At 40.8% G+C, this 23,875-nt stretch overlaps 1 protein-coding gene across 9 annotated transcripts in view; it reads right to left on the bottom strand.

Moving 5' to 3' along the window:
- The window catches only part of NAV2 (neuron navigator 2), a 223,246-nt gene that overhangs the window by 61,812 nt on the left and 137,559 nt on the right, over positions 1-23,875 (bottom strand). The window contains exon 1 of one of the 9 annotated variants that reach the window (XM_040608732.1): positions 3,427-3,646. The exons of the other annotated variants lie outside the window; for them this stretch is intronic. Within the exon in view, the coding sequence (XP_040464666.1) occupies positions 3,427-3,524 (98 nt within the window). The 5' untranslated portion in view covers positions 3,525-3,646. Of the gene's footprint in view, positions 1-3,426; positions 3,647-23,875 lie in introns of those variants that run through there. 9 annotated transcript variants of the gene reach the window in all.

Below are 23,875 nucleotides of genomic sequence, written 5' to 3' on the forward strand. Positions count from 1 at the left end.
TGTGAGCTGTTCAGACCGTTTTCATGTGTAGCAACTGTTCGGTTTACCACCACCAAGCTGAAATGCAGCTCCCTGTCAAAGCTCTCTTTAGAATTCATCCAAGGTAAAGTTCCAGGATTTACGTTTAAAATACCTCTTTGTAAAAAAGAATAACTCACAGAAGAAAAGTATCAATTAGCATCGAAAAAGTTTGGGTAAGAAAAGATTTCTGTAAGCTAGAAAACTGCACACGCTCTTTTGATTTAATCTTTTTATATCAGTGCTAATAACCTTATAAAAATAACACTGGATTTTATTTTGTCCCTTAAAATCTGACCAGGAATTTGACCAAGCTCATAACAAACTTGAACACAGCTGAGCACACATGTACAGGAGCTGCTAAACCCAGCTAATCTCAGGGAGTTTACCATTTGAAACACTCTAAAGCTTCATGAAAGCAATCTGACTTTCAACCGAAACTCAGCATCTCCTGCTCCAAAGCAGGAATTCCAAAGGCGCCTTCTTCACCTGCTCAGGACCCTCCAGTCCCTCACTGTCTGGAGTCACTAAACACAGCAGCCAGCACAACCGTATTCAGTTGCAAAATGCCTGACTGGTGGAACTTGTTTTTTTGGCCATTGTTCACCACAATGGTTCCTCTGGCATTGCACAGCCTCGGGGGAAGGCAAGAAACCAGAGCAAGGCACTGCCTTTGACCCAGGTGCTGGAGGAACACAAATTCCCAGCTAGGTCTGAAAAAAATCAGCGTCAAACACCTCCAGCCAGCTACCAACCCCTTTTTCCTGGGCTCATGACCTATAAACTGTAATTTTGGTGCTCCCCATTTACTGTTCTGTCTGAAGACTTACAAAGGGTGTTTACAAAGCAGTTTACTGAGCAGCCCTGCAGTGGGTGCACAGAGCACCCCTACAGCCAGTGGCACCCTCACCTCCCTGCTTTGAAGGCCATGGGATTGATACTCATCCCTGATGTGGCTCCATTGACTCCAACTGACCTGCACCAGCAAAAGCTGGAAAGAAAATCAGTGTCTTCATATCATAGTGAGGTCAGCATTTAATCCTAGTTGTTATTATGAAAAAAAAAAAAAAAAAAAAAAAGCCTGTTTGTTATGCCTTTGTTTCCAAGACAGTAAGAAGTGCTGAGGAAAGTCTTCTAATGGAAGTCAGAAATCCTCATTTACCTACAAAGCCTCTGGTGCTCTCCAGAAAATAAACCCCTGTGAAGTGCACAGCCTGCACGTGACAGCGATGGACTGAACAAACCCAGAGGTCAAGCCAAAGCCGCTGGGGATGCTGGAGGTGCTGGAGGGACAGCCCCAGCTCCCTGCGGTCCCTCTGGGGTGAGGCAATGGGGCTCCCTGGCAAAGCCCTGGGTATGGATCACCACTGCAACATGCTGCCTCCTCCTCCTCCTCCTCCCTCCCGCCAGGCCCCAGCCCAAACACCTCCCTCCCTCCTCCAGGCAGCAGCAGGTGCCCAGCCCAGGGGGTGGTGGGTTGTGACAGCCTAACACCAGGCTGTGCAGGCTCCTTCCCCCTGCCTGCCTTACCCACCCATACCTCCTCCTCCCCCAGAAGCAGGTACCTTCGGGATCACCTCGCCTCCTCATACAAAGGCGCTATTTAAGTTACAACTTAAAGAAGGGGTGGCACTTACTGGGAACACTGAGCTGCTTTCCAACACCACCTCCCATCTGCGTGGACCGAGCTGGTGAGAGCTCAGCAGCACACCAGCACTTACTGGTACCTGGAAGTGCCTCTTGTCCAAGGCTCCAAACCACAATAAAAACAGGCTTAAACACCAAGAAGAAAAAGATTAGCTAAATTCTTACAGGCCTGACATAACTAAAATGTGGAAGGAAAGGAATGAGCTGTAGTATGGAAACAAGACTATGCAAGACGCATTTAAGTTCTCTACTTCTAGGTGTGCTTTTGAAAGACTCATGGGGCTGGACCCACCTGCCCCTGTGTGGCCACTTGCCCACCCGCTCCCCCAGCACAAATGGCCAACTGGGACCACTGGGCAGCCTCACGCAGGGAAAGGTGGCTACTAAGCACAGCACAGAGCAGCTGGCAGGTAGAATGTGGCTCCTCCGTTTCCCAGTCCTGTTTTAATCCCTCCCGACACTGTAACTCCACTAGTGACCCCAATGCAAATCTTTTAAGGGTTGCCGGCTGTAATCCCCAGCAGGAAATGTGCAGGCACAACATGAAGAAGTGATAGATACACACGAAGACTTCAAGCAATTCACAGGCACTGTTAAGTTCTTCCCTATTCAGAATAGACTGTAAAGCTTCTACATAAACTGATCAAGGCAAAAGGCCGTGCACAGCAAACCCGAGATTTCACACATGAGAAGTGCCCCTCTCACACAGCACCGTCTGCTGCAGCTAAGCACATGGACACAAAGCTAATGCATACGTTTGCACACTCTTTGCCCATCCGAAAAAAGGAGAAAACCACAAAATTGGTCTTTCTGAACGCATTACAGCCTGCTGACACATCTTCAAATAAAGCTGACCTTGGCAATAAAAGGTGTTAATTTGATCACAGGGCACAGCACTGTCCCTCAGGAAGCCAAGCCAAAGAAAACAACCGTCCTTATCAGGCCAGAGATTTATGCGACAGACAGACACAATAACCAAGTGAAGCACTTTATCCTTTGTAATGTGGAGATGCGAAGAAGATGTCAGCTACTACCAATTCCGAATGCAGTTTTTTTCCTAGCATAACTGCCACATTTTAAGCAGTAGCAACAACTCCTGGTTTATTCCAGCCTTTAAAATCAGGATTATTTGAAAGAAAGCCTGAAAAGGGAAAAGATCTTCTAACCTTGCTCAGAGAAATCTGGGAGCCGGCAGAGATTTGCACAGGAGCAGGGATAGGATGTGCACATTATGTCCCAAAAAGCAAGTGCACTCTGGGCTGCGATCTGGCCTCAAACAGTCTCACACACGCCTTTGTTTCCCTGCAGAGTGAGCTCATTCCCATAGAGGTTCCTGGTTTGCGCAGAAAGCAAACTTACAGAGCTAAAATATAACAAAGCCCCATAGTTTTCCGAGGCTACAAGCCTGTAACACTAGTGGAAAGATCACCGGTTAGACTGCAAGGTATGAGACGCAAAAAAATACTGATAAACCTCACAGAAACCTGAAGCGAAGCCAGAAAAAACAAATACAGTAATAGCTGTCAGTTCCTTACGAGGAATTTCCTATTATGTTATTCAAATATTTGTAATCTACTGAACACATATTGATTTCATGTAGCGTACAACGAGTCAAATAGCGCAGGGAGAAAACTTCTCAGATTTACTCCATCATCTAATGGATTTCCATTGCTGCCACTGTTTACAAAGCTAAACCTACTTACACAAAGGTGTAACACAACACATTTCCACGTTTTTCAAAAGAGCAGAAAAATCTCTTACCTTGCAATATTCCCAGGCCAAAGCACTTCTCCACCCTGTTGCCCATGAAGAATTCCAGCAAAAGGGCTGAGGTTTATTTTGCAGGTTGATACCTTCATTAGGCTACCATCCAACACCCCCCTAAATAAAACAGCTTGTAACTTGACTGTCTAGGAAGAGGCTTGAAAGAAAGTTGGAGCAAGGTTGTTTTCCAACAGAGCCCTCAACATTCAGCAGCTCGGAAAGACACTGGCAAGTAAAGCCTCAGCTAGAAGGTGATCATCAGAAACTTCCCCTTAGAAAGAAATCTGATCCCTCAACAAAATTAACCTCTGAAGTGCTGAAAAAGGGAGAGGTCAAGATTTTCTGCTGGGACTGGGTCATCTGTGAAAAGCTGTAACCCGATGGCACAGAGCAGGCAGCCTGGGTGCCTCCGGATCACATACCGCATCGCATGAAGGAAAAGCTCATGTCAGCAACCCTGTACTTGAAGGTACTAAATGACAGCATTTGATCTCAGCTAAAAGACTACAATCTCGAAAAGCATGTTTCCTACCCTGCTTTTATAGAGGGATTCAACAAGGTGACTGCTAAAACAAGTAGAGTTTTACAAGAATGTAGCAGGAGACATACCCCAAATGTTTTGCCATAAAATATTGGAATACTGGTAAAAGACAAAATTCTTTTTTTGGAGGTGTAGGAAAACATTTTCAATACCAACGGTGTTGAAAAATGTAATTTATCTACTGGTATCCTAAGTAAAGTCCTTGTGAAACTGGGAAAAGATATGTTAATATTTATCTGACTAGGGATTAAACACACTAATTCTTATTTACAGCTGTAAAGTAAGGGGCTTATTACTTCTCTTTATTTCAAATAGAGTAGAGATGGGTATAAATACATATTTGGCTAATAAAAATTTATGGTTTTAGCATTCAAAACTCTTATTTTAGCCTAATATAAATACTTTCTGACAGGATTCTTCCTACACCTCTGCATTCTGCCATACATGTGGGATTTTTTTATTCTACTATGCAAACTTATACCAGCTCTATTTACCGTGGGTAGTAATGCTCAGAGGCACTAATTACCCTTGTGCTAGATGCTGCACGAACTTAACTGTAAACATTAGAAAACTTTTAAGACAGTGAGAACTGGAAGGCTGGTCACTTATAGCCCGCATAGACTCATCACTCATGGTGTGTCCTGTGGGCTAGTGGGCACAGAGCAAGAAACCATACATGTACCCCAAAAAGAGGATTGCTAGAAATACAAGAGGAATGGTGCGAATAACAACGTAAGAGGATGGAAAACACAGTGCTGTTCAGCAGCCATGACCAGTTTTGCATGGAAGGCAGCACTGGAGCTCGGAGTAGGAGGCTGTTGGGAGAGGTCAGGGAGCCCATGGGGGGATGAAGAACCAAGGGACTGGTTCAAGGTCACTACAAGCAGAACAAAGTCGGTGGGAGAAACACTACAAGTAGATGTGGAAAGAGTCTGGGGACAAGGAGTTGAAAGAGGGAAACCGAGGTTAGGGGTGTGGTCTGGGAAGATGTTCCGAGGCTGAAAAGAAACATCTATCAGATCTAAAGCCACCGTGAGGAGGCCAGATGAACTTGACAAGCAGTTGAAAGTCAGGGAGTTGGACTGCAAAACAGAGAAAACAGACTGGGAAAAAAAGTCTGAGCTCACAAAATTAAGAGCATATCACAGTAACAGGCACAAGGAGAAGGGATTAAGTTCAAGATAGAACCTATAGTGTTTATCATATTTTGTTACTTAAACGGGGACACACACAAAATACTGACTGTTACTGCAGTTTATGCAGTCACCAGCACTAACACACTGACTTGCAGCCAAGTGGCAATACACAAGTCCATTTCCATTATTACAGAAAGATTTGTTCACTAAGCAAGAAACTGCATTTCTAATCCAACCAGGGTAATTTCCGTTGTCCAGGTTACCAGTGAGGGATCCCATTGAAAAGTCACCAAGACATCATGAAAAGGAGATGGGCAGCCTTTGAGATGGAGGAAGTGGAGAAGACAATACTGCACTGTTGCCTTAGCCTCACCTCAAGAAAGCCATCAATCATCCAGACCAAAACCAAAGAGAAGAGAAGGGAAGAGTAGTCAGAAGTCAACTATCCCCATGTATGTATTAACCCTGTTCAGCTTCGGTACCCCGTCTTAAAACACATCTTTTAGCACAATGCTGCATTTGTGGTTGAAAGAGTTAAAATGCAAGTATTCAAAGGTTATAAAATAAAGACCTCGTGGAGATATTCTGCTGCCAAAACCTTCAAATAAATGAGTCGCAGTCTGAGCTTGCCTTTCTATGCCAGAGTCTGTATTTTAGTGGCCACAGTGTTACTATAGCAACACAGAGGACTGGTAATTTAGAGGCTGGTGGATGTGACAACTTGCAATTTAGAACGATAATACTAATAAAAGCTGCTTGGGAAAAGCATCATTTAACACAAATGTTTGTGTTTTAAAATGAAAAAAGGCTGTTCATTTAATGCTTTTTTTTTTTTTTTTTTTTTTGCCCACCCCCCAGCTGGATGATTATCTATATTAAGTTAATCTGGTGGCAAATAAATGATAGAAACGTGACTCTCTTACTTTTTGGTAGGTCTGTACCCCAGAGCACAGTTATCCCGCCCCCCTTGCAATGTGCATGTGTATAAATGCGAAACTGTCAATGTCATTATCTTAGCTGTAGATCAGACAAGAATCATGTAGCTTTTTTTAAAAATAAAAGTATGTGTTACCGATAATTAAAGTGAGGGTAAAGGTGCTTGTGAACTATTACTAATCCCTTTTTGCTTCTGCTGAATTTAACCAGTGTCCTTTACTAAAAAGATATCCTGCAAACTGCTTCTTGTTCACATTCATTACTTCAATCACAGAAGAGTTACTAGAGATAACTCTCAGATATTACAGATACTTAAAAGAATCACACCTGGAATAGCAAAGCTTTCTTCTCATCTCTAACATCCTTCCTGTCTTCATCAAAATAGCTCCTACAAACTTGATGTTTCTTAATTACCTGCCCACAGAGTGGTATAGGAAATTAGTGACTGACCTGTGCCTAATGGTAAGTAAGAACAGCCAGAAATATTCTAATCAAAAAAGTATATGCTGAAATTATAACCTAGGGAAAAAAAAATAAAAATCAGAGCATCTCATCTGTTAGATCACCAGCTCCAAATATAACCAAAATCACGAGATTAAGGTACAGTGTTATTCTCTCTACACCCATCTACAGCTCCATTGTCCTTTGCTTTCCTGGCAGCCCTTACACTGCAAAGGAGGAGGGATTTTGCAACATAATATCCATAACACTAAATACAGAGGGATACTTCCAGATGAATTTTACATGTAGCAATAATCATAGTTTTATGGGTCAGGAAGTTCAGAAGATTAGTGTGTTATGGCTGCAGTTTATAAAAGCGTTTGTGTTAGAAGTTTCGCATAGCAATCGGGTGAGATAAACTGCAAACAGCTTTACATTAAGTTCTTTTATGGTAGTTAAAGTTGAGGAGAAGTAAAGAGACCCCAGGTATTAATTTCCCTAAAGAACAGCTGCTTAGAAAAGGCTGCTAAGTGTCCTAATACTCAGCGTAATGAAATCATTGCACCTCCAATTGCTGTTCTTTCTCCCCATGCTGGTGTGCTATTCCCATTAACCTCAGTAAGAATTGTGTTCATGGTCTGAACTGAGCTAAAACTGTACGCAACAAAAAAAGACTTATCAAAGAAACGTGTAGTTTGATTCTCATTTGAAAAGGCCCCAAACCATAATTACAGGTTTGCATTCTAGGTTAAAGCAGCACAAATCTTGCTGCCTTTCAAATTCTGCCTGAAGAGAACACCAAAATGCCTGAAAATTGGGGGTTTACATGAGTATGTTAATTCATTTTATATTTTTTTCCCCTTAGCTGAGGTATGTCACTTAGGAGCTTATAAAATGTCTGCATTTGATGACTGCAATGATTGTACAAGTAATGCAAGCAGTGTAGGCTGTAAAGACATCACGCTTCACAGTCTTTGTAAGCTGTTTTATAATGTGTGGTATGAAGCGTCTGCCACATCTCACCCTGGAAGAGAGTCCGTTACAACTAGGAGAACTGATGTCCTAAAATAATCTCAACAGTAATTTTTTCAGACTTCTTTTCCCTTTCTTTCCTCCTAAAAGAACACCAAGATCATTTAAAGAAGGGGGAAAAATTTTTTTAAAGCCAAAACATATTCTGAATGGACGCAAATGTGGTTCTGAATATACTTCTATCCTTTTAACTTGAGCACATGAAAAATACACCTTTTTCAAGTACATTCGTTGATTAAATATACACATGAGATAATAAAAGCAGGAACGCAGCAACACTGCTGCACCATTACAAGTACTATGCATCATACTACAGGGCTAAAGTTCTATGTATCAACCTAAACAAACTAAGTTTTGTGTTAAAGTACATTTAAACACACACACACACACAGCTCCTTGAATTCATACGTAATTGTCAATCCTGGGAAGGTATTTCCAGTTAAAACCAGAGGAACACTGGAAGCACCATAAACCCACAGTAAGAGATGTGGTAGAAAATTGACGCTAGCTGCCACAGTCCTGTGAAGTTGTGATTTTTCAGTGTGGTTCCAAAAAGAGCTTGGGAGCCAGGACGAGCGGGTCTGGAAAAATGAAGATCCATTTTTCAATTCCCCTCATTCTGCTGAATGAAAGAGGCACTAAGTTTGCAGACTGATGAGGGATACATGCGATGAAACACTCTCCTGCGCATTCTTAAACCTTGAGGGTGACAGTCCTCTCTTGCCATAGAGACTTCCCGGAGAGCAGACAATTCTATTATGATGGTGCTGTCTGCATTTATGTATTTTTAGAAGTGAACACGTGAAGCGTACAATATTTCAGGATTTTGTTAAAACTACTCATATGGGTAGTGTTGTACAGAAGAAAGTAATAAGGAGCCATCAGCATGCGCTACTGCATAGGTACCTATGCAACGCAGAGGAACTAAACAATCACAGATTTAGGGAAAGATGGTGAGATTTTTACAGACCCAAGGCAAGTCCCTCACTACTTTAGTCAATGGCAAAACTTGACTTGACTTGAAGAGTAGGGATTTTGGCCCTGCAAAGACTGTGCATACACAGAAAAGCCAAATATGGGATAAGATTAATGATTTGCAATAAGATTAATGATTATTGCATTGATAATGCGTCAGGAAAATAGCATGAGACAGACTCAGCATGTAACTCCTAGGAATTTCTTTTCACAGACCAACCATTAAAGAAAACCACAGCTTCCTCCAACAAGGTGACATGCATGCCTGATGGAGAAGAAAGGGCTATTTATGCATGTGTAATATACGATAAAAAGTGGGTTTATAACATTTTGTATTTACTTCAAAGTTTGTTTAAAAAATACCAGTAGCCTACACGGAGCATTTGTGTTGACACAAGGGTGATACATACTTGTCACTGTACCCACTTCAAATGAATAAGCACATCAGAGTGAATAAACACCAACGGCTACTTTCCAGTGGCAGCGGAGAAAGAAAAAGACAGGCAACTGGAGATAATCCGATAAAACTGGGGGATGCTGGGCAGTGACACAGCTTGCATGCTATTATCCTAGAGGAATTCCATATGAGCACTGAATCCAGAGGTTGTACTGGGATGATCCAAACATTTGTTTCTAAATTTAAACACATTGCCAAGTCTCAAACTCCTTGAGTGAAAAATGTTATCAACATATTTACGACATACCATATATATGCTTTTGTATATACATTTTCTAGGCTCATTTTTTTCTGATATAGTATCAACAATCAAATATAATCAAATCGAACATATATATATGTAACATGGCAAATAGCTCATTAGTAAGAACAGTCTATACAAAATGGAAGAAAATCTGATCTTAAAATGCAAACAGTTAATGAAGTGAAATGCAAGAATGAAGAATGAAGAATGCCAGTCCCATTGTTTTAAATGCAGTTTTGTGTCCTTCTCCAAACTGTAAAAAGCAGCCCTCTTCCCAAAGAGCACAACAATCACCGATTTTAACACACATGCCACTGACCAAGGACAAAAATTTAATTCTTCCCATCTCAACCACTGAATAGAATAACAGTTTACTACTTCATTGTTGTAAGACTTTCCTGTCATCTGCAACAGTTACGATTTGCAGCCTGATCCCTAACACATTAAGTTACAAAACTAGTGCAGCTGGCACCACTGCTTTCTTTTCAGGACTCTGAAAAACGCCTTGGGACGAATGTATGACAGATGTCCATATATGATGTACAGTTTGTTTTCTGAGCTCTCTAAGGTATTTTCTTTGTCAACAAGCAATACAGTAGAGAACAGAAACATCAGATATGAAAGAAGCTATACAAAGGTAATCTAGAAGCAAAGTTCTTTATGGCCACTGAGGCAGAGAACAGCTCAGAAAGAGCTAAAACGTGAATTACAGGTTCTGTTCCAGCCAGTGGGACCAGGGGACTATGTCAGAGGATGCATTCAGGCCCAAGAAGGACACGCCAAGTATGGTATCTACAGAACTAGGCTCAGATCCTTCTGATTGAATGAGCAGCTCTCCAAATATTTCTACTATGGTTTTGAAAAGTCCTGTAAAACTTGATTCACCCTCCCCTCCCACACCCCCTCAAGAAAATACTAAAATCGCTAGTGCTTCATCAACTGCAGTCATTAACCGTCTCACTGCGGTCACCAACCATCTCATGGCATCCACGCTAAAAGCACTGCTGTCAACTCTATCTGTCTTTGTCAAATCCTGTTCAGTTACGATCAACAGAGTATGCCCGTCTTAATTGCTTTGGCCCCCCCCTAATTAGATACATCTCTGCATTTACAGCTGTTTTATCGTTACTGTAGCTGTTAAAAACGCTAATACATCCCACTAGAAAAGTAAACTCATTTATCCTAATTAAAGTAGAACTATTAAATCCAGCTAGCGTCATTATAGCTTGATCTTCAGTGTTTGCAAATTCTCTTGTGTTACTGAGCCTGACATTCAAACCACATAAACATTTTTACGGAGTAATGAGCAAAGAACAAAGATGCAAACTCTCAACTTCAACAAAAATTAAATTTTCCTTCATTTTGAGAATCCATCTGCATTTTTCTAATAAAACAAAGGGATCTACTTTGCCTGTCCAACACTAGGATGTTCCAAAGATTGTATCCAAGCCAAAAGACATGCCTCTTTCTCAGGTTACCTTGCAAAATCTTTCCACTCTCTTGAACACGGTTTTCGATGTGAATTGCTTTTTTCTTACTCTCACTGGTACTGTCCATCAAACAGACCAACCTGCCATTGCCAAATTCACTGTAGGCTATTAATGCAATATAGAATTTCAGACATTTCTGCTCCCTGCCACTGTTACCTGTGCCTGGTTAAGAAAACTACGTAAGTTTTCTTTAAATTTATAATCTTCCTAACACAAAAAGTAACTGAATCAATCCACTTCCCTACAAGACAGCAGCTCTAACCAGTGCATGCTTTTAAACAAGACTTTCCTAGCTCTGCATGTCACGGTTTGGTGAATAATGCTGGCAGCTCTTACAGACTCAGAATTTAGCTCATTCAGAAATAGAAATTCTTAAATATACAGCAAGAAAACCCCAAGCTCTTCAGATAGAACACTGGATTTAAACTAATATTTGCAAATTGCAGCAGCTGAGAAGTACGCCCTCCACATAACTCCTTATCTCAAACACCTGTGGCAATCACACCTTGCCCACCTGAACTTCCGACCTTCACTAAGCTCTAATAAAATTGTAGCTGTAGATCAGCTGAGAAGGCTAATGGCTCTCCAGATTAAAGTATCACAGCATGCATTTCAGGTAGCTAACATATCAGCTTTGTAGAAGCCTGACAAGAGGAAATTTCAGCTGGTAAATTTGCTCTCATCAAAGGGTCAGCGTTTTAGACCATACACCAAAAACTTATTTTCCATTGCTCAAAAATTATTCACTTACAGAGAAAACACTCTTCTCCTTGCAAACACAAAAAGCCTCTAAGGGTGAAATGTTCTGCTTTTATTCCACCAGAAAGACAAGATGACAGCACACTCTGCAGTGTGCCAATTGGCTTTCCCATGGTTGCCCGTGCTCCTAAATAACATTAACTGCTGGTTCAGTGCTACCTACGTCTCTGGCCTGTCACAGATGCTCAGCAGAAGCTACCTCAGAATTACAGTAGTGACCGTGAGCCTACTGGCAAGGGACATAAGGTTTCCTCCCCATGGCAAACTACTCAAAGCAGAGATTGCAATTAGTACACGACTGGCAAATTCATGTCATGTTTTCCACACCAGGGATGAAGGTCAATATAGACAGAGTTGACTGCTGACTACAATTACAGTGCACAAGAGCGTGGGGCTTGGGAAGCAGAGGAGCTGCAGAAGGAACAGCAAAGTTGAACGGATGGATAACCGGGCTGGCATAACAAAACTTCCTGCAGATCCTACACCTGCACGTTCAGCCGTGGCGGTGCCGGAGCGCGTACAGCCGGAGCGAGCGCACTGCTGGCTGCAGGCTGCTGCACACAACTCGGTCCATGCTTCTGCAAGGGTGTGCATCACCCCCTCACCGCTCCCCGCAGGGAGCAGGCTGCCGAGGGAACCAGAGGCTGCACAACATTTCTGCCTATGCTGAGGGAACTTAAGAGAGCAGCACCTCTTCAAAATTATTAAACCCATTAATTTCTCTGTAGAAAAGCAAATCCCTTAAATTGCTATTAGATACTGTAAGTATAAACCATGCAGAGCAAGCTGCAGTGGGACGTGGAACACCAACTGGGAACACCAATGGCAGTAACAACTGAACACGGATGGGGCGAGCTATTGCATTTAGCAATTATTTTCTTTTGAAACTGAACTACTAATTCCAAACATCTGTGCCTTATAGGGCCCAGATTATCTGATACCTGATATCGTTATCTGATACCTGAAAAATTAATCTGGTAATAACTTGTAAATTATATTCTTACAGTTTCCTAACAGGTAAATATTTCTATTAGATACCTTATGAACTATGTTAAATATTTAGTCTGGAACACTAGATAACAACTCTTAAATCTTTTCCCAAGATACTGTAGGTTTGTTTTTTTTTTTTTTTTTAATTTCATTGTAAGTACTAAGCTGAAAGCAGATTTCAGTGGTATCAAAAGAGTATAAGAAAAAAATCCGCACAGCTATAAATACAGAAAGCTACACAGTGGTATGAAACATGGTTCAGAGATTCCTGAACCATTGCTGCATTACGCTTTACAGAAGTACATCTGAAGATACAAAATTGGGTCTGGATGCAATGCAGATTCGTCATGACACATCCTCAGCTGTCACATCGTTACATTTTATAGGGCATCATTCATTTCTAGCGTTAGGTGCTCTCATCCTATGGGCTAATTTCTACTGGTCTTATTCATTTAAGTTAGTAGGTCAGGAGGACAAGTGGGAACTTTCAATTAGACATAATGAAATGAGAAATGCTAGGCATCCAGAACATGCGTGGGAAAGGAGAGAAGAACGACTATGTGGAGCTGCCCTTCAGATCCAGCTCAAAAAGCTCAGTCTTCCTTAATGGTCAGAAATGCTATAGACACAAGATGCAAAGCACTGATGTAACATAAACATGGCTCTGATTCATGGCAAAAATTCAATAACGTTTCAAGGACTAGCTCTGCCCGCACTATTCTGCCTCTCCACAGAGCCAGGTCTTGCCTGTCCTCCCTCCCCAGGTGGCATGAAGTCAGTAGAAAACCAGTAAACTTTGTGCTCCGGTATAAAACCACAGCAATATCCACAAGCATGCACCCAGTGATTAGACAACAAGGGGTTAATTATTATCACGCATCATTGCATTATCATGCATTCATGCACCCTTTTGTTTGACTTTTATTTTCATTATAATCAGGTGCAAGGACAGTTGTTGTCAGAACCAGAAGTGACACTAATCCTGGGCTTCTCCCATCCCCGGCTCTGGTATGCGGTTATCTTCGGGGCGTATCTAGCTCGGTATGCTGCTCCCCATTGTATTAGCAACTCATTTGCACTCGAAAACTTTGCAATATTAATTAACGTGATGCATCATTTTACACATGAAAATGCTAAGGACAAAACCTGAGATGTGCGTTATTGGCTGTGTGCGCAGTGTAATTAACATGCATATGATGTGTATGCAAATCATGTTATTGAAAATAGTGACTATTAGCATAACAAGTGCTTATTATTTATTGAGATGCAACTCAAGCAAGCATCCTGCTGGGGTCTAACATCCTTCCTTTAAACAGCACCATCGTTTCTTTCATCGTTTTCACGTTCTTCTCTCCTCTTGATGATTAACAGCACAGAAAACAGGGAGACTCCCTTCTGTGCCTTTGTTTAAAGGGGGAAATCTTGTGTGTTTAATTGCCCTCGAGCATCTGATCCAGTTCAAAGCTCAGCGGAGCCTCTGCTATGGTGCTGCATTCCCCTCCCACCCCCATCATCACTGAACTGCAGCCTGTTCAACCGATCTCTTGATATATGCAACTTCATCTGCATTCTCTCTCTACTTCTTTACTGATAAGAAATTAAAAGCAGTTAGGCTTCTTTTTCTTTCTTTTTTTTTTTTAAAGGAATAAAATGGGAACAAAGTGGGAGAAAACAAAAGCTCAACTGTGCAAAGCCATAAACCTTTTTAATCTCCTGCCACCCTTATCCTATTGTACTTCAGATGAATTTTACCTTTTAATCATTCCAGCCATGAAATGTAACAGAAAAGCACAATTTTACTTTTTTTTCCCGGTAGCTCTGCACAAAGCTTTCTTGCTGGACCAGTTCCATCAGCTGCAAGGTCTGTATCACTGATGCTGGCACTGCTTCCTTGCGCTGCTCCCTACCCTGTAGAAGGTCCTGAGGTCCCAGGGTCTCTGCAGGACTCTCTAACCTTTCCTAGCATTTTTGTAAGAGCAAAAACTTGCAAAGCTGTTCCCTGCCCAGTATCTCCTTCCCCAGCCCCAGCCCTGCTGGGTTTTAGACTGCATATTTGTTCTCTCTGAGGCTACACCCTCAGCTTCAGATATGGCTGTGCTACAGTAATGAAATAATTAGCAGGGGAAATGATTGCAATTATTTATCATTTTGCCAAAATTGAGCTGTTTGGCCTGAAGATTTCCAAGCTGCATGCCAACCTAAGGATGGATGTTTTTAACCTCAGTTGAAAAAACAGCACAACAATTCCCGAGTATCATTAGAAAATATACGTGATTTTACTACTAAGTTATTAAGGATCTTCCCTGAGAAACCTCGTCTCACAATGTAATTTTTTTATTTGGTTCTGGAGGGCCCTGGAGAACAGGGACAGTAAGTCAAGAAAGAAAGCCGAGATTTTACGTGGAGAAGAAGCGGAAAAAAGAAAAGGAAAGGGAAAACAAATTTAGATGGAACCTCTGAAGTCCAAGGCTGGGACCTGCTGCACAAGAACAACACAACTGGGACACAAGAAGCCTCAAGTAGGAGAAGGAAAAAATACATGTGGGACAAACTGGATGGGAAATACCAGAACTGAAATTGTGTGTAAATAAACATGTGATACATCCTTTCATGATGTTTGTTTTGGGTTTGTTGGGTTTCTTTGTGTCTGTTCTTATGACTCCTATTGGACCGCAGGAGACAGATCTGCTGCAGAGGTGGGTCACTGCTCCACCATGATGTCGGCTCTTAACCTGAGGAACCCCTGCCCGCTTGGTGCAGCAGATGGACCATGCAAAGCCTCCGTTTGCTGTTAATGCCATTTTTCATATGCAGTACATATAGAGACCCAGACTGTTCCCTGCCACTCACTCTTCCTTTGAGATCCTGAGAGCTTTGCAGGTCTACCTTCTAACCAAACACAACACCCTTTCACCACAGCGGTGACACAAAAGCAGCTTTGAAGCAATAACTAGAATCCAGTTGGAAATTTATTTTCTTAAGAGGTTGTAAGGCACTCTCTTCGCTCCTGGTACTTTCGCAAGCTTTAGATAAAACTCCAAAATGGCAGTTCTGCTACAGCCATAGCAACGTCTTAGAGATGGTTTGGATTTCTTTGTGTAAATATCATTAAATATCCCATTGGTTTATAAAAAAATGTAACTCTTCCCAACACTAAGAAGACTCCCTTGGACCTCTATTAATTTTCATAGTTAAATTATCCAGGGGAGGAATGTGAGAGTTAAAGGACTTCAGCCTTAATTCCTTCCATCCCACTTCTGTGACCTGATAGCTCCTCAATAGCCAAGAGTCCAATTAACACCTTTCATTATCTTGTGTTGATATTATTTCCAGCAAATAATTTGGCAGGAGCAACAGAGAGAAATATTCTTAAAGAAACAACCCAAATACAGGAGGCCAAAACTGAGATCCCTGCTGCAGTCAGGCACAACAGAGACCTCAACTTGACTTTTTCTATTAGAACTGCATCACCAGTCCATAAGGAAAAAACAAGAACGAAACCCAAACCCTTATTTTATTTTTTTATCCCAGTGAAATCATGAAATGAAAATAATCGTAACCCAGCCTCTCATCTCTCTGTCCTGTTTCAACATTGGCAGAATGTGGCCATCTCGTTAAGGCTGAGCTGCGAGACGGTGCCTCACTTCGCTACCAGAGACTTAACACAAACTAGTACGGACAAAGACAGCTCTATTTCACTGAATTCCTCTAGAATTAAGGAGTGGTCACTGCGTATCTTTGTTTAGAAACTTTAATGAACTGAACTGCACAAGGGCTGATAGGATGAAAGGATAAAAATCACTAGATGCATATGCCCCCTTGCCCCTAAGGAAAAAAACCCACATAGAAAAAAGCCCAGATTACTAGTTAGATTAATGCAAGCATTCATATTTTGCATTGTAACATGAACACCTAAAAAACCACAAGGGAAATCCTTGCCTTCAGTAGTAAGAAAGAAATAAAGATTCATCTGGAAACCCCCTCTTTGGTTATTCACACCACTTTCCCTCTAACGTGCATTTGTGCTTTGGTTCATACACATTTTTCAAAAACACAAAGAACAGACTTCCCAGAGGCTAGTGTAAAAGTCAGTAAGTGCCAGAGACGTTTTCCTTATAATCACTCCATGTTTTGCCTGTCTTCCCTTGAATCCATTCTACTTAAATTATAGCTACAATTCACTACTATTCCTGAAAATGTCCAAAGAAAGTTTTGTTTTCCTCCCATGATCTCACCCAGGCTTGCTTAGCCAAATTGTAAGTTACCTTTGGCTCTCATTTTTTTCTTTCTAAAATAATCCCTTGTTCCTAAATGATTCGATAACATATACATTGCCATAAAAAACTTAACCACATTGCCATGTATTGCAAGCTCCCTCATTCCAATGGTGTTCAAATCTAAAAGTGAAATCAGATACTGATGCCATTAAATAAGAGGAGAATGCATCCAAAGTGGGGAGCAATGTTAAGATTCAAACACATTTCATGGACAAAATTGGGTTTCAGTAATTTGTTGAGGACAAAGGTAGACCAAATGAAAGCCCACCATTGAAAGCACAACGCACTGCTAGGAAATAAAGAAATGGCTACAAGAGAAAACAATATGGTAGCACAGAGGGGATGATGTAGGAAAGGCAAAATAACTGGGTCAAGCATGCCTTGAATTATGGTAGTAGAGAGGGGGCAACATATGGTATGACTCACAGGAGATAATGATTATTTTATCAGTCACAAGTTTAGCTCATTACAGCTCATGCAAGGTCAGCCATTACATAAAAACATAGTGAGAGAGCAAAGCAGAATGTCACTGAAGTCAAGAATTGGTCAGAAACTATTGCAGAAATGGACCCAAACTCTAAACCACAGTGCTGAAGACACCTCTGATTCTACCCTCTGGATGTTGGTGTTGGGAGGCCAAACCACCAGCACGCTCTGACCAACAGGAATGACAAGCAACTTCGTGTTGCTGTGTGGCATATTTGCTTTTAATCTATTTTAGCAAACAAAGGGGCTTAGTGGTTATCGTTAGAAGCAAACAAAGAATTCCAACAGAAGTTAGAGCACAGAATGCATATCCTGACTTCAGTTTGAAATCACAATCTTCTGATTTCAGAACATCTCTCTTGTGTGTGCACACCCCTTTAAGAGATTCGATATGTATAAATGCAGATTTCTTGCCACCACCTGATCCATCTCATGAGTCCTTTGGTTCAGAAATGGTCTAAAAGCAAAGATGGATAAATTCTCTATCTAAGAAGAGACAGAGAATACACACAGACCCAAAATAGAGATTAAGTAGAACATAAGGTTTTCCTGGATGAACATAACCTCTGTGAACTTCAGCTGGCACAGGACACTCTTGATTCTTCCTTCTCTCCTTTCTCCATAGAGACATACAGTTGTCTACAAATACAGCTCTAGCTATTTCCCCGATAACATTCTGTTCATCCCTTCTGCATTCAAAAAACAGCTCCAGTTTTGCAAATGTAACATTGTTTCAGTCACCTCTGAAAATAAAAATTAAATATTTGCATTAAAATGCAAATGAAAGATAAAACTATGCATGTGCACATCAGATAGTATCAAATAACAGCAATATTTTCAAAGAGATGTTTAAAGCATTAAGTCATGTTAGGAAGAGTATTTCTAGCTGCAAGTTTCATAATAAGACTAAATCAATCTTGACAATGAACATGAAAGAGGGAATAAAACCTTTTTGAACACTCAAGGTGGTTTGCTCATTTCCCCCAAACCAAAACAAATGAATTAGTTGATATATATGAAAATTAGCTTAAACTAACAACATAATCAGAGAAGATAAACTTTAAAGTGAAAATTAGATTAAAAAGATAAAAATATTACTTGGGGCTGATGAGAGCACATGGTAAGTCCACAGTAGCTGCTGAGCTGAACCTTTGTCAGTTAAGAAACAGCAACAAAAAAATCATATAGTTAAAAAAGAGCTGACCTCAGCCCTTGGACTTTGCTCAGGCAAAGTCACTAATCAGACTTGCAATGCTTAGTGCCGATCCTCTGGCTACTTATTGACCACATATACCTGGACACACATAAATATAGCCTCCAGCAGCGTGGCAGTTACTCAGGTTCCCAGTGCACAGGTTTCACAGTGTTCCAATGCCACTTACATGAAACTAATTAGTTTCAAATTGCAGCAATCAGTGCTAATAAAATTAGATGTTTTATTTTTAGGGAGAATATAAAAAACTTCTACTAATAAAACCAAATTACCCACATTCTCATAATACTGCTGTAACAGCACAATGTAGCTCCAAGTGTTTCCACTGTAGAGAATGCAATTATTTATGCTGGCCAAATGTATATTTAACTGTATATACTTAAGCAACATAAGACTATCACGTGAAAGCCTTAATGCCTGTTTATATAACAGCAGAGCATTTTTAAACCCCATGGAGCTGCGTTAACACTGGGGCGTTTAAGCCTCAGGATGTTGGGGCTCAGCTCTGAAAGATCAGGAGCGAAGTGACTACTTGTTCTGTGGAGCCTCAGCTCCACTCTGAACCCTGTGAGCTGTCATAAACAAGGTCACAAAGTCGCCTTATCGTACTGCTGGGAAATCCCTATACCACGAGGAAGCTGAGGAATGGAGAAGAGCAGAACAGGATTTACGGATAAGAAGGGAATGGACGAAAAGTATCCCCCTTATTTTACCACCTTCTTAATATGGGAGTTGCCATTCAGGACAGTAGGAGATGATGGCTTATGAAATACAGAGTGGTTTAAATACGAGCTCAAACTTGTGGATACCTTGCAGCTTCTCCCGCTATGCTCAGACACGGACGTGTATTGGATATACCGGTCTGTTAGTACCATCCGACTTCAAACGTTTTAGTTGGCTGTCCAAATGAGGAGTCCCATTTCCCGGTATAGGCAATGGATCAATGCATCTGGATATCCTACATTCCTTGGAGGGTTCTCATTGATGATACAGAGTGTCCCCTCACCCCATCTGCACTACAATGTTTGAAAGCTCTTCACTGGAGTTTTGTCCCAAAACTGGGAATAAATGACTGAATATTCAATAAATGTAATCAATAGAGTAAAGCAAAAGAAACAAAAAACTTCAACGAAGCTCAGATGAACGTGCAGGAAGACATGTGCACCTTACATTTGGACTCACAGTTCTGATACCATTTTCCAAACTAGACAATTAAAGGAAACATTCAACCTCTAAACAAAAAGCTTAGATCCTGACTATTAACACTAATGTTTCTATTGACATGTAAGCTAATACTAATAGACTATTACTATCATCACAAGAGAATACATAGCTGTAGAACAGAAGCAAAAAAACATTATGAAAAATTGTAATGAAATGTACTATTCTGGACAACTCCAAAGCCCGAACAAACTCAGAAGGGCAAAAAAAGACCAATGGGAGAATCTTTAGATTTTATGGTAATGACATGTTTAGTAATACACACTATACATATATATATACACACACACACACATCATCTGTCTTGAAATCTGCTTTACAGCCACAATGAGCTTCCAAGCTCGTCACAGAGCCCCAAACTGGGATTCCTTCTTTTGGAATCTGACAGCTGTCTGCTATTAGTTTTATCTATTCAATCTCCAAATCCCAAACTCAGAGGTTACTGGTGTAGGTCAGTTGTGAGACTATGTTGACTCTCTTACCATTCGACATGGAAAACCAAATAACAAAGTCTGCACTATGTCAGCAAGCATTTCACATTCTTCGGTTTGTCATGCAAAGCACAAAGCCCCTGATACAGTTCAAAATGGTCTTTGTATCTACAATCTTGTTTACCCTTGGAATACAAGCTTCATTTCCCACATGCCTAAAGTGTTTTAAAAGCCACTTCATACAACAGAGAAGACAGTGCTAATCTCTGGCAATGGAACCAGAAATATCGAGGGTTTCAGAAAAGCCTCCAAATCAGCAGTTAGATCAACTTTATACTTATAGAGTGGGTGGGCATGAAAGGAAATGTCACTTCAGGAAAATCTAGTTCCAGTGGTACAGGATGATGACTTTGCCATCCCTAGGCAGTTTTTCCTGTTTCCACAGAATCCGTATCCACTATTCTGGAAAAGCTAAATTCCCTTTGCCTGTATGCATGCTGCAGTGCAACCTTTTAGAGGAATTGACAAACTGTTCACATCGGAAAATACAGGCAACAAGAAAGTTCTGACTCTGCCATGAGTTGCTCCCTCGAGGGCAACCTGCCACCTTCCACTAGCTTTGTAATGAAATTTGGCTCCTGGCTTAAGCATTTTAATTAGATGCTAAAGCAGAGGGGTAAGTACCCCCCAGAATGACAGCAACAAAAGCAAGTGGCATGACACGAGGAAAAAAGTCTCAACAAGAAATGCAGTTCCTAAAGCCTAGATCCAGCCTCTTTTCAGTGTTTCCATCTAGGCAAAAAAGCAATTCTCAGCAAGTCAAGCACATGAAGATTGCCTAATCCACCCGTTTTGGAGGGAACAGCTTGCAACTGTGGGGTGTTTGGCTTGGTTGGTTACTTTTTAGTGTCAAGTGGTAGAACTGTACGTCCTCATTGGAAAGAAGTTATTGAAAAAGGCGGAGAATTGCACTCAACTGCCTTGCCAGCCTGCAGAGCTACTAAACCAGGTATTAGTCACAAGAGAACAGGATCATTCTTGGCTTCTTGGGTGCACATAGCTCCTAACTGCAGTAAACCCTGCCTTTTTTAGTGGCCATGGATACATGCAAAAGGGATTCTCCCACAGGAAAATGAATCGTATTTTTTCAAAGAGTCAATTAACTAAGGCACAGAACTGCTTCAATTACCAACCCCTCTGCCCCCCATCAATCATACATCTGCTAGTGCTACATGATATGATCATCTAGAGCCTGGATAGAAATTTTTAAACAAATCCAATCTCTGCTGAAAAATGATCTACTTCCTTAAGTCATTCCCTCCTCAAATCTCTTTCTAGCCTTCAAACAGCTCCCAGCCTCACTAAGTTGACTGTTGGAAGCAAACTCTTTGCTGACCATCATGCAATGAGTAAAATTAGACCACGCCTAAGAAACAAACAAAACTTCCCAACATAGCCCCATTCCATCATGCTTCTCTAAACAGAACTGACACTATCACCAAATCCTACAGAAGTACTTCCCAGAACACAGTATACCTTATCCAGCGTATCATATGTATCCCCAAAAGTATGTGTGTGGAAAAAAAGGAAACCCCCCCCCCCCCCCATTACTGCACCCACTGAATGAATGCATGTGCAAGCCACAAAGTTAAGAAAAACCTGGTTACCCAAGGGGGGCAATTCTCACACAGCCACTTCATCTCTAACTTCTTCCTTCTCATCTTCAAGGGAGTTCTATAAAGCATCTTCAAAGAATAAACCAGAGTATTAAAATAACAACTCTGGTGGATATTAAAAAACATAGATTCAATAAAGAGACAGCCTTTACAGCCTGTTGTAATTTGCTCTCTCTCCCCAGTTAATCCCTCCACATTACACACTACAATTTACATTATACATTACAATTTACATTACACATTGCAATTGCTTTTTTTCTACAGCACAGAAACATCGTATCATGACTTTCCCTGCTAAATCTTCCTCTGCTTTGTAGGTACTGTCTGCCTTTAAGAGTTAGTCTAAACTAATACATCTTGGTATATGTAAAGCGAGTGTTCTTTACCTTGTGTTTAGTAATGTAAATTCTTGCTTCTGTTTTAGACCTGAAGAAAAGCTTACATGCTCAGAAGTTTGTCATCTTTAGCCCACTGAAACAAATCCGCCAAAAGACATTGCTTCCCTTGACTAACCTTGCCTTGTTTGAATGCAGAATGGTTTTTTACCCCCCTTTTGTTACTGCTAATTTTAGCCCTCGGCTATAGCTACTATACCTTTGCTTTCAACTACTATTTGTTGCTTAACTTTGCAATTACTTTGTGTAACCTAAAACCACTTTGGATTACAGCTTGTAAAAAGATTCCTTGGAAAATAAAAGTATATGGTATTGTGGCTCTAATCAGCAGATTCCAATGCCATAAACTTGAAAGAATCTTTGCAATGTGAATTTCCCTGTTTCTGTGAGTCAGTTCTTCAAGATAAATGTGGGCTCTTTCAAAGACAGAGATAGGTATCTACAGGTACCAAGGTACAACGTGCATATTTAGAAGCAGTAGTATTTCTTCAAACTTGGTGATAAAATCCAAACAGATGGTCAAGCAGAGTAGATTGGTTAGGCATGAATAATTTCATCAGCCCTGTGACATTGCTCTTAAGCAACTATACGTGGGCATTACATTTATCGACTGCAGTGACTCACACACAGCAAAGATACAGCGAACAATGAAAGCCTGGGTGTTGGCACTTACTTTTTGATTGATGTTACCTTAAACCAATTTAGAGACTTTTAGATTGTTTTTAGATTTAGTATATAAGACCCGTAAACAGGGGTGCTCCACTGTCCTAGCAACGTAAAATATGGTAAAAGTAGAATTTATAAATTCATTGTAACAACTGAATGCAAGAACAATTGCCAGGGCTTTCTGAAGTGAAGGAGCTGTGAACTGATGGCACAAAATCCTCCTGCTAGAGCTGTAACAGCTTGGCAACAGCTTTCTTAGAGGAGATCTGAGGTCTGTAGATGATTTCAATGGATACAGTTATTCCTTCTCTTGACAGAACGGACATCCTCCCTCCACAAACCCATTCACATAAAATACCAGATGAATGAATCTCCCTGCAAGTTCATTTACTGTGTAACTCCACAAACACTTATGTCAACACTCCTGAGGGACCACTGCAGGAACAGGAGATGCTGCGGGGGAAGGAGATGATGGGAATTCCACTGCGATTACAATGCAGGAGTATCTATTTCCATGTGTTTTTACAACAGTTGGGCCCATCTGAAGTTTAAGATATAATCCAGTCCTGTTTTAACATTTTAAAACAAAGACTATCTGGTCTATGTGTCTATTCCAAAGACATTTTCTCTTTTCCCCCTTTTCTTATGCATCATGCTACCATTGCTAGAGCAGCAAAACTACAATCATGATGAGTTGAGTAACAATGGGGTAGTATTGCTAATGGATATTCTCTGTGAATGGATGACTTAACTCCTCACCTGCAAAGCCAGGAACTGCAGCTACCTTAATTTAATTTTAGGTGCACTGTCTCAGTAAAACTGAAAATACATGTTCAGGACTTAAAGCTATCTTATCCTACTATAAAACTACATAAAGAATACCTTAACAAAAAATTCCATTTTCTTTTTTCTTGTATTGTAGCATTTTTCTATTGTCTACGATAAAGTAGACTACAAATAGGCTAAAAAGAAGAAAATTCGGTGCAGCTTCTTATGTGATACTCATCAGAACATTGTCTGTAATTCTGCTTTCAGTGGAACCTGCCTCCTTCCAAAAGCAGTGACATCTGCTTCATCCCC

This window comes from Falco naumanni, chromosome 10 (assembly GCF_017639655.2).
Source record: "Falco naumanni isolate bFalNau1 chromosome 10, bFalNau1.pat, whole genome shotgun sequence".
Lineage (NCBI taxonomy): Eukaryota > Metazoa > Chordata > Aves > Falconiformes > Falconidae > Falco > Falco naumanni.